Source organism: Misgurnus anguillicaudatus, chromosome 15 (assembly GCF_027580225.2).
Source record: "Misgurnus anguillicaudatus chromosome 15, ASM2758022v2, whole genome shotgun sequence".
NCBI lineage: Eukaryota > Metazoa > Chordata > Actinopteri > Cypriniformes > Cobitidae > Misgurnus > Misgurnus anguillicaudatus.
This window is the reverse complement of record NC_073351.2, coordinates 4,299,971-4,312,261: the sequence shown is the minus strand read 5'-3', so window position 1 is coordinate 4,312,261 and position 12,291 is coordinate 4,299,971. Positions and strand designations below refer to the sequence as shown.

At 36.5% G+C, this 12,291-nt stretch overlaps 1 protein-coding gene across 2 annotated transcripts in view; it reads left to right on the top strand.

Annotated features, from left to right (window-relative positions):
- kiaa1549lb (KIAA1549-like b) overlaps positions 1 to 12,291 on the top strand; it is a 98,657-nt gene that overhangs the window by 66,137 nt on the left and 20,229 nt on the right. For both annotated transcript variants that reach the window (XM_055174221.2, XM_055174222.2), the window contains exon 17: positions 1,269 to 1,401. In XM_055174221.2, coding sequence (XP_055030196.2) covers positions 1,269 to 1,401 — 133 coding nt within the window. The remainder of the gene's footprint in view (positions 1 to 1,268; positions 1,402 to 12,291) is intronic.

The following is a 12,291-nucleotide window of genomic DNA, read 5'->3' as shown; positions in this document are numbered from 1 at the left end:
AGGGCATTTTGCATTCACATCCTCACAGCAAACCCTGAAAACAGCTTATACTCCAGATCATTCTGATCGTGAAAGCAGACATCATGTCGAGACAGGGGATAAGGCCAGGGCAATGGTGACTTCATTCCCAGTTGATGAAGTGGATCTGGCTGAGGTTGGGACAGCAAAAGTTGACCTGTTTACCTTTGTCATGTCAACACACTGTCCGCTCTGGTTCTTTCCAACTCCCCTAGTACCCTGGGTCAGTCTGGAAAGCCAAGGTGCAAAAGTTGCCACCCAGTTTTAGTTTAATGCCTTGCAGAAAAATTATCTTCTTTAAATAAACATAAAATACCAAATGAAAGAACAGACCATCCGCTTTCAAACAAAAACAAACAAAAAACCGTTTCATCATACCTTCATTTGTTCTCTTATCACCTCTCAAATTTTTTAGCTAAAAGCGGAAATAATTCCATTTTTGTGAAGAACTTTTGTAAGAGATCAGATTCAGAGCCTGATGAAAACACACTGTTTTCAGTGTTGAGTGAATGCGTCAGTGTTTAAATTGGGTAAGATCGCCACCCAGTGGATAATAGTGGACGTATGAACTTGAGTTATAAACTCCTCAGACAACGTTTTCTCTTTATCGACGAGATGACTCAACAATATTTATTGACATTCACCTGGATATCGCCATTAATTGTGCAAAATTAAAAATATGATTAAAGACTGTGGTGTGAAGAACGAAGAACCAGAACTGCCCGTTTTATAAAATGGTTTTGATGATCCATCACACTACATCACCTTGTTGGCCAATAGATGTGGTGCGATTTTGCACATGCTTCAGACACCAGCACAGATAGATGAATAGACATACAGACATAGCCAAATAAAGATAGCAACTCAACATTGGACACAAGAAAATACACACACACATTCTGATTTCCATGTTTTGTGGGGTCATTCCATAGACGTAATGTTTTTTATACTGTACAAACTGTATATTCTATTCCCAAACCATCACAGAAAACTTTCTGCTACCTTAGATTTTCAAGAAATATCATTCTGTTTGATTTATAAGCTTGTTTCATAATGGGGACCTCACAAATGTCCCCACGAGGTTATAATTTACTGGTATTTCTATCTTTGTGGGGACAATTTGTTAATAACCAGCCCCCCCCCCCCACACACACACATAGCCATTAACTGCATATTTTTTTAATATATACTGTATATTTAACGATTTGTCTACTTCTGTAATAAATTGTGTGTGATGATCATGGTTACAGAGACTCGCAGGTGAGGCAGCCTTCACATCGCAGCAGACAGTCTCTAAACAGTCCCAGTCCTGGAGGAACAGAGATGGATCTTCTGGTCATGAGAGAAAGACCCAGAAAAGGAATCCGCAACGTTGGTTATGATGTAAGATACAAATTCTTCCATACATTACCTTCCTGAATAGATAAACAGCTTTGACCTGTGTTTTAATCATAGACAAGTCTAGAAAGTCTCAGAGTTTAGTGGCCAAGTAAGAAAACATTCTACCTTTAACTTGCAAAAGTTTTGTGATGATGATGTACTCTACATTATTTTCAAATTTCTCGTCAATAATTGTACCCAAGCATTTAAAATTCGAGACCTGCTCTACACTTTTTTCCTTTATGACAACTGGTTTATATTTAGAAGCAGTATCTACTTTTTTCGATTGATTTCTCAGACATAGCTCTTTTGTCTTTTTAATTTTAAAATGCAAAAAACTACTCTCAAACCAACAAATAATACTGTCAATGTACTCAAAATATAAGGAGCAAATCTTTTTGACATGAGACCAATGCCATATCATTGGCATATTTTATAAGGGTAAGGTTATCGTCATTGCGCTTCAACTCGTTGATGTATACTGAAAAGAGTATTAGAGACAGTACACATCCCTGCTGTACCCCAGTATCTAAAACCAAGCAGTCTGACATGACACTATTATTAATACAGCATTTTGCATTTGGTATTTTCGGCACCGGGATGATAATGGAATTTTTCCAGGCCAATGGTACAAAACCATTGTCCAGGAAGATTTGGAATAACCTTGTACACACATGTCCAATTTGGGATGCACATTCTTTCAGGACTTTCCCCTTCAGACAACTGGGCCAGTTGCCTTATGCGGTTTACCTTTAGAAAGCACTGTGACTGCCTCCATCTCCTGTATGATCATAGGCTGTGATTGGATCATGGTCATCATTAATTCCTTACTAACAGTCAAATCATCATTCAAATAATTATCAAATGTTGAATAGAAAATATTAAGATTATTTGCAAAATAATGGGGGTCTTCATATGGTTGAACTCTTTTCTTTTGTCTACCCATCATTGTATTCCAACCCTTCCATGCGCTGTGTTATTACCCCTCTCTGGGCTACATCTCTGACAGGGATTCCCTGGCTCTCATGTTGGCCTGATGGTCAAAAATTAGATCAAATCACCAGTATTTGGTGTCATGATGAAACTATTACTTGTTTTCTTATTCATATTTAGTGTCTTTTGTGTTGTTATTGTTTTGGTGCGAGGTAAAAGTTAATAAAACTATACTTCTATAATGTTACTATTGGTTTACCATTTCATCTTAACGCGATACGAGCACTCGGTTATTATTAGACTTTGTTCTTGTCAGTACTATATAAAACTGTTTTTTATAAGTGTCAGAGAGATGTTTTTGCATGCTGCTTATAAATATATCAGTGGCGATATCTCATAACATGTTTTAATAGTCACGTCACGATTAAATAAATGATCAATGTCCACATTTAAAAGCTGCGGGGCTTACCTGCAGTTCCACTGTGTTTTCGCGTTCTGATAAGAGATATAGCTCCAGAAAAAAATGAGTGTTTACATTCCTTTTTCCAAGTGTTAATCGTCCACACGATGTGACAAGACATTACTCCCATTAACTTTAACGTAACATCCTTTGACGGAATAATAACTTCCGATTGGGGATTCACAGACTGATTTATGAGCTAGTGAACTAATGAGACACACAGAGAGTGATTCAAAACAGCGCGTTTGTGTGTGTCTGCAGTTTTTCCATTCAGAGATGAGCCTGTTTAGAGGACCTCCATTCACTAGGTGGCGGAATGATACAAAATGGTGAAGCGGTTACTGTGCCGTTATCAGTAGAATATTGCACGCCTCTTAGCCGATCAGATTCGAGAACCAGAAAGAACTGTTGTATAATTATAAATATCAGTGGTGATGTCTCACATCGTGTTTTAATAGTCACTTCACACCAAGATAAGTCATTAAGTGTCCCATTGTATAGTAAGCCAGTGCTTACGTGCAGTTCCAAAGGGCACTTCAGGTAGAAAAGACGCGTAAACAGATCCACATGTTTAAGGTAGTTTTTGCCATTGTCTCACCAAAACATATTATTCAATACAAATACTGTTAAAAGATAACCAGTCAAAAACATAAGGCAACATGCAGTGATCCCTTTTGTCAATGAGCACTTGCCTAAATCATCCTAATTTTGAGGTAACAAAGTTCTTCCTCTTTATTTTTTTCTGCCTTTGCTGCAGCGTTAAGGGTCCTTCATAGAGCCTTTCTCTTAATCCATAGCTCCTTTAACAGTTGGATGGAGGATGTGGCTGTAAAGCTGAACAGAGTATATTACTTTAGTATCAATGTTGTATCTCTGCTAGCAGTTCTGTATGTCAATGCATCTCCACTGAATCTCCCGATGGGACTGACAATGTAGACAGCAGGGATGTGGACCAGAGCACCAAGTCTGACGTGAGATTAATGGTATTAATCTCTGGTGTAAAGATGAGTTGTCCACAAACATCCATCAACTTCTTTCAGCCATGGGCCATGTTCAGCTGGCAATCTTCTTATTTAGAAAGAGAATTGCTGTATTGTTCTCTCTTTTTTAGATGAATACAATTGATCTCATTGTGTTGGTAATTCCTGGTCGATCGAGTTATTTGACATGTGGCATTAACACCAGGTCTTGTTGTCAATGCCACATGCAGCGGCGTCACTAGGCCCTTTTTAGGGGGGCTTCAATTCTGCCCAGCCCCTCTAAAAAAATTATTTGATTCATTAATTTGTGATCGCTTCAGTCCCCTATAAAAACTCTTTAGAAAAGGCGGCATGCTGCGTCAAGTTTCGGCTCCTCCCCTGATCTGAGTCAGCATGGATTTAGCGTGTTTTTCAATCCGCAGGGGGGCCGAGCAGAGCGAACATCAGTAGTACAAGGTGTGTCCAGGGCGGACTGGCCATCTTGACCTGGCGGCTGTTCTGACCTGCCGTGAAATAATATGATATGAATGAATGACGGACTTTTTAAAATCTACGAGTCAGTCAATCGCGGTGCGAAAATGCCACCACATGACCTAATGGCGGCAACCCACTGCCTTTTTGGCTTTATCTAACAAATATGCAGCACAAAGGAGAAGCAGAGAGAGACAGACGCAGCGAGATGCTGCAAAATCACAGAAATATTTGCCAAGAAGGGAGCAGGTCAGTCACGTTACCATTAAAAGCAAACATCTATATATTGCTCATTAACGTTACAGGTTTTAAAGTCATGTGCTGGCGTGATGCATTCTTTATGTACAGTTGTTGCTCTGAACGCATCAGGCAGATAATTTCATGCAGCGAAGCACTGGGTGATTGTGAAGTTTATCCTTTTATAAAACTTGTTTTTTGTGGGAAAACTGGATCAAAAGTGCAAATCAAGCTTTTTATGGCAATTTCAACTTATTTTTGCAGTTCTTTAAAATAACTTTTTCTAATAATATGAGTAAAGTATAGATATTAAATATGTTTGTTTCATTTAAAATATTAATATTTCAACATTTGAACTCCTTCCTTTTAAAAAGTGTAAGCCACCTGTGTATTTGTCTGTGATATGATAGTATACATTGTGTATTCCTAGTAAGTTTTTGATGGTTCACCTACAGTATAGACATAGGGGCTGTTTTCCAGACAGGGCTTAAGTCTAGTTTAAGACTAAAACGCCTGTTCGAGTTTTAGTTCTTAACAAAAAGTAGCTTGCACTAACATAAAATACATCAGCCACATTGTTTTGTCTCAAGATGCACACCTGTACTATTTTTGTAAGGTATGCTTGTAAAAACTACATAAGCATCCTAATATAACTAGTTTAACTGGCTTAATCTAAACCCTGCCCTGAAAACCACATCATACTGCATCTTGACAACTCAGTATTAAGGTAGATCACTTGTTGGTCAGTCCCCCTTTCTATATTTTAGATCTGTATTTGTTCCCAGATTAACACAGTGGCTATATCAACTAATAATATTAAACTATAAGATTAGCAAATCCGGTTTGTGATTATATTTATGTTAACACACACATTTATGTTACTTTCTGATTAAAAGTTTATTTTATTTTGTCAAAAATAAAAAGCTTATCTAAGGTTTCTATGTGAGCATAGAAATGCAAACAGTAAAATGATGTGTTTGTACTGGAAACGTGTGTCGTGTATTTGCACAGTGAATAATGAATCAGGAAGTCTTCATTGTATAAAAATCTCCATTCCCAGCTGAAAAATTTCTAGTCCCATATATGAAACACAGGGAATACAATGGAATAGTGGGTTGCAATAAGGTTAGTAGTATACAACCCTACCCTAGTCAAATAAAGCAATAAACCCCAAGAAGCAGTGGGTTACCAGTGCATTTTATAACAGCTAACGGGCGTTGTTAGGCACGACGCATAGCTGTTATAAAATGCACTGGTAACCCAACGCTTCGAGGGGTTTATTGCGTTTATAAAACGGTTACTTCATATGCATAACGTTAGCGGGATTTTATCAAATAAAACACAAATAAGTTGTAATTATATTAGTACAAATATTACTCTTCCGCCAAAAAAAGTAGTTCCTCAGAATCAAGTGTGACTGAAACAGAGCGCAGTTCCCAACTAACAGAGATGCAGCAAAGACACAATGAAAATATGATTTAAGACTGTGGTGTTCATTTTATAAACCAGCATTCATCTAATTTATACTTTAACATTTATATTGTGCAACTGTTGAAGTGATGATCAAATATGCTTGGAAGCATGCTGAACTCTTTCCCTGTCAGCGTTTATTATTATTTTTTTAAGTTGCCATCCAGTTTTAGTTTAATGCCTTACAGAAAAATTATCTTCTTTAAATAAACATAAAATATCAAATGAAAGAACAGACCATCCGCTTTCAAACAAAAACAAACAAAAAAACATTTCATCCTACCTTCATTTGTTCTCTTATCACCTCTCAAATTTTTTAGCTAAAAGCGGAGATAATTCCATTTTTGTGAAGAACTTTTGTAAGAGATCAGATTCAGAGCCTGATGAAAACACACTGTTTTCAGTGTTCAGACAACGTTTTCTCTTTATCGATGAGATGACTCAACAGTATTTATTGACATTTATCAGGATATCGCCATTAATTGTGCAATTGTAGACAAATTAAAAATATGATTAAAGAGTGTGGTGTTTATTTTCATAAATCAGTACGCAGCAACAGTGGCGCAGTGATACTTATGTAATGTGGTCTGAACCGTGAGGTTACCGGTGTATTTTATCACGGCTTAGAACGCGTTTCAACCAATCAGAATTAAGAACCAGAAATGCCCGTTTTATAATAATATTTTTTTAATCATACCCTTACTGGGGGCTAAGCCCCCCTATAATGAAAATCCTAGAATCGCCCCTGGCCACATGTACATGCCGTTGCATTACAACATATCAGCAAATGAAGCAAGCACACACTTAAACACTAAACAGTTTTTTTTTCTTTTTTTAAATAAAATGGTTAGCTGACTCAGTTTGCATGCTTGCCAACTGTGGAAACAGAAGCACAATAGTATGGTTTGAATTATAATGAATATGTGATCTGCCACTCTAATATGCTTTCATCAGTTGAAAGACGGATAACTCCTTTTACAATCACCACAGAAAGCAGACATCCAATTCACTTTGTTTAAAAGCTGATTGAAAGTAGAGTATAAGAAAAGAATAATACAATGAATTTGAACTCTTTAATGATAGTTAAAGATGATAGTTGTTTACAATGTTTAGTTGTTTAAGATCTAGGACATTTTCTAAAATAACTAAAAATGTGTTTTTCTGAAAAATGATGGACATATTCATCTCGGACGGGTTGAGGCTGAGTCAATCATGGGGTTAATATAATTTTTGGCTGAACTATCCCTTTAAACACATGTCATTTGTACTGTAAATCTTTTTGATTTCAAATTTAGATAAAAAAGCTGACAAATATAGTGAGATAACTTTTTAACATGAATTAACATACAAACAATGGGTATGTCTCAATCAGCTCCCTTGTTCAGTAGTCAGGGCACTGATCAGGGAGTCGGCCATTTTAAGGGCTGTCTCAATCACAAAATCCGTTCAGTGCACTGGAACGTTCGTTCCCTAAAATTCCCACAATGCAACTCAAAAACCATTGAGCATCGATGGTCCCTATATTCCCTTACCAGAAATCACGTGACCTTTTTGAAGCTCGCCATCCGAAAATCACGTGATCCAACTCAATATGTCCTTTATGAAATGTGACAAAACTTTGAAAAAGACAAACGTTTGTTTTAGTTTTAAATAAGAACACACATCGCTACACAGTAAGGGACCACAATCTACTCAATATTTAAAATAACAATATTTATTTAAAATTGTAAAATATATATATATATATATATATATATATATATATATATATATATATATATATATATATATATATATATATATATATATATATATATATATATATATATATATATTTCAAATTAATTAATTATATCCCCCAATTTCATGCACGGATATGACAGCATTTTACACAATGAACTGTTTAAAATTAAGTCAGAGAGATGTTGGTTTTGCCGGTTGTTGATGAGTAACAGCTGTGAGTGATTACAACGCACCCACGTGACAGAAAAATAAGTGAACAGTCTCCCAATGTCAAGTGAGCTAGTGTCCTTACCAAAGCCCGAACCTGTGTACACGATATACTGATTCACGAGCTCGGGAGCTAGGGAACGAATTGAGACACAGGGAATGTCTTCAAAAGAACATGAAATGTAGCAGATGAATTAAGGCTTGATGGCCTGATAATGATGACATCATCTTTAAATGAAGATCTCTTAAAGGAGCCAGCATACATTAAAGGAACAGTATGTAAGAAATTTATATCAATTAATCATAAAATGACCCTGATATGTCACTAGACATTAAAGGATTAGTCCATTTTCTTAAAAGAAAAATCCAGATGATTTGCTCACCACCATGTCATCCAGGATGTTGGTGTCTTTCTTTGTCCATTCGAGAGGAGTTTGTGTTTTTTGAGGAAAACATTGCAGGATTTTTCTCATTTTAATGGACTTTAATAGAGCCCAACATTTAATACTTAACTCAACACTTAACAGTTTTTTTCAATGGAATTTCAAAGGACTAAACGATCCCAAACGAGGCATAAGGGTCTTATCTAGCAAAACGATTGTCATTTTTGACAAGAAAAACAAAAAATATGCTCTTTTAAACCACAACTTTTTGTCTAGGTCCGGTCCAGCGCGACCTAACGTAAATGTGTAGTGACGTAGGGAGGTCATGTGTTACATATGAAGAGTTTCGTTGCAAATCGATATAAATCCATTTTTTAAAATTTTTGTAAAAACATGTTTATTTTTATGTTATGATGTTGTTATTTTGTTTTATGGTGCTACTTATCTGTATTTTTTAAGTTATGAAGGTTTAAATCAAAACAAACCAGCTGCAGTTGCATTGATATTAATTGGAATGCACAAGCAAAAAACGAGATTTCTGAACAATTAAAAAAACGGTGGTTATCTCGTTTTGCAACGAAACTCTTCATATATAAAACGCACATTTGCGGGCCATTGTAAAACAATAAACTGACACAAAGATATTAATTAGTATCAGTTGACATACAACAACGTAGGAACGGTCCTCTTTCAACACACTTGTAAACACTGGGGCGGAGTTTCGCGTTCATCCTCTGTGACCTCTTGACGTCATGACGTATTGTGTGGGGTCACGCTGGGGCATCACGACCGGATCTAGACGAGAAGTTGTGCTTTAAAAATTGATATTTTTTATTTTTCTTGTCAAAAATGACGGTCGTTTCGCTGGATGGGACCCTTGTGCCTCGTTTGGGATCGTTTGTGGTCCTTTGGGACTCCGTTGGAAAGGCTGTTGAGTGTTGAGTTGAGTATTGAATGTTGGGCTCTGTTGAAGTCCATTAAAATGAGAAAAATCCTGCAATGTTTTCCTCAAAAAACATAATTTCTTCTGGACTGAACAAAGAAAGACATCAACATTTTGGGTGACATGGTGGTGAGTGGATTGTCTGGATTTTTCTTTTAAGAAAATGGACTAATCCTTTAAGAAATCATTTTCATTTCAAATACTTATATCACTGACAACAGTGGTCTGGCCAGGATATTGTCATTTAAAAAGTGGAGTTGCAGCCCTCAACTGATGTTTATGTTGTCATTTTGTGTATTGGCCACCAGTTGTGTGATTGCAGTACCAGTTTTAGCCACAAGTTTTGTGATTGCAATACCAGTTTTGGCCACAATCCTACATACTGTTCCTTTAATTATATCAAATAACAACACAATATGCATGTGAAAACAGGTATTTACTATTTAAAGTGTAAACAATAAAATGAGTCTACCAAAGATGTGAACCTTGAAAAAACATGAAATCATAATTGATGGTACATATTTATTTCTCCAATGTTACTAAGTGAAATTCACTGAGGTATGTGTTTATAAATTATGCTAAGGTCTGTTCATCTCTGGGCTCTGAATGACAAATGGCTTTGGTTCTATTGCTTATGGCATAACTACATTGCCATTGGCTAGAGTACTGCAGATGCTCATTCCTATTGTAAAAAGTAGAGATTTATGTGGTGTGCTGCACTAGATCTTCTGTAAGTGCCTCATCTCTCTCGCAACACACCAAGAGGAAAGAGATGTTAGAACGTCAGAGCAAAATTTGGGTAATTTATCCCTTTATAATGATTCATATCTTTTTTGCTTTATTGGCAAATTGTTTTTAAGGACCAAAAACTCTTAAATATAGAGTGGATGATATGGAAAAAATGAGTGATGGGCTGGGAGAGAGCAAAATAAGATTTACATCAGTCGGTGGACAGTCTTCCCCCCCCCCTCTCTCTCTCTCACACTGTTATACCAACAGGGATGGTTTCTCAATGAACCACACCAGTAATATGCAGTTCATTTATGGTTGTTTGTTTTATGTGTATGTGTGTGTTTTAGATATAAGGACGTAGTAATTTAGGAAATAAGTGTTACACAATTATCTTGATAATCAGAGCTCATTATGTCACTTTATTTTACCAGCACTTTCTGAATTCACTTGCTCTAGTGAAAGCTCAGAGGACGAGTTATGAAAAGGTTTAAAATGGAAACGGTAATTTGGGATGAAAGAGACAGTAGAATGAACACCTGCTTCATAAAGCGTTGCTATTTTATGATGAGATTTGGGTTATAACATCCACAGTGAGTGTTGTCAAGGCACACTTCTCATTTAAGATCAGAAGGGGTTTTTGGTGTAGTAAATTTTATCTGCAGAGGATTTTAGGATTTTTTTTATTATACTCTACAAGGCTACAGTATTTTTAGTCACCATTATAAATTGTACACCTTGATCAATTGTAAGTTGGTCTTAATTAAGGCATATGCCATATAAAGATTACTTGATATATATTTTTCCTTTAAGGATTCTGATTAAATAATGGTTAATCTTTTTCTGACAATCCTGTAACAAATCGTTTTCATTTTGACATTGAAAGCAAGTCCTTGAAGGTCCCGTTCTTTCTGTGTTTTTGAAGCTTTGATTGTGTTTACAGTGCGCAATATAACATTTGTTCATATTTCACATGTAAAAAACGTAGTATTTTTCACACAATTTACTTATCTGTATAGCCAAATCTGGCGACTGACGTATTCCTTTGGGCGTAGTTTAGTCAAAAACTGTTCTAGTGATGTCATTAAAGCAGGAAGTAGAGGGCTGTAGTCCAAACGGGCCATTCGCTGTAGGCTTTGAAAGGCGAATTCTGTTAAAGAAAATATATCGCCCGGCAGTGAACTTTGTTCTGCTCTAACAGCAACATTACACATCTAAAGTTTGAAAAATGGGATCAGGAAGAACGCAACCTTTAATAATCTTCATTAAATATTGTGTTTGTTAGGTTTAAATTCTATATATTGTATTTCGACAGCTTATGATTGTATAATTTAGTAAATATGTCTGTAGTTTAAATGACCTGTGGTTACTGAGGTGACCTGACTTTATATATCCCCTAAAAATCACCATATAGATGTAGATTATAGGTGGTTAAAAATACCCCAAAAGTATCTTAGAAAATTGAGTTCTGAAATAAAAACAAGCATAACTTGTCCAATAAATTGTGTTTATTTTAAAAAACAACTTCAGGGCTATTTATAACTGTGCATTCAGACCGCAACCGGCGAGAGCGTCAAAGTGTCATTCATTTTCAATGAGAGCCGGCGGCGAGCTCCGGCGAGCAACGGCGCGGCGCGTCATGTACAGCGTGAGCGTCGAGGAGAGTTGAAATCGGCTCAACTTTATGGTAATGAGATATGACGCGGTTCGGCGGCAACCAATCGGAAGGCGGAAATGTTCACCGGCAACCAATCGGAAGGCGGAAACCTCCGCCTGAGAGGAGTTCAGAGAATGCATTCGAGCGTCAGAGCGTTCACTACAACTTTTCTTTAGCGTCGTTGTCAGGGCAGCCAGAGCTTTTATTGACACTCTCGCCGGTGGCGGTCTGAATGCACAGTAAGGGCCATGGCATGAAAATCAGACTTTTTCCATGTTTAAGTGCTATGATTTGGTACCAGTGCTTCTATCAACCTAGAAACTGTGTAAAAGATCAACCCAGTAACTTAGTTTTGGTAAACCATTCTCTACAAGCACATGAAAAAATAGGTCATTGAAATTTGTCTCTCCTAATGAGATAGAGAAAATAATTCACAGCACAATTGAGTTTCAATTTCAACAAACCACCATCATTGTGATCAGTGTTTGCACTTTATCAGCTCATTAGCATTTTAAAGGACACACCCAAAACTGCATATTTTTGCACACACCTACAAAGTGGCATATTTAACATGTTATAATAAATTATTTATATAGTATTTTGAGCTGAAACTTCACATATGTGTTTGGGGACACCAAAGAATGATTTGACATCTTAAAGTCTTGTACCATGGCCCCTTT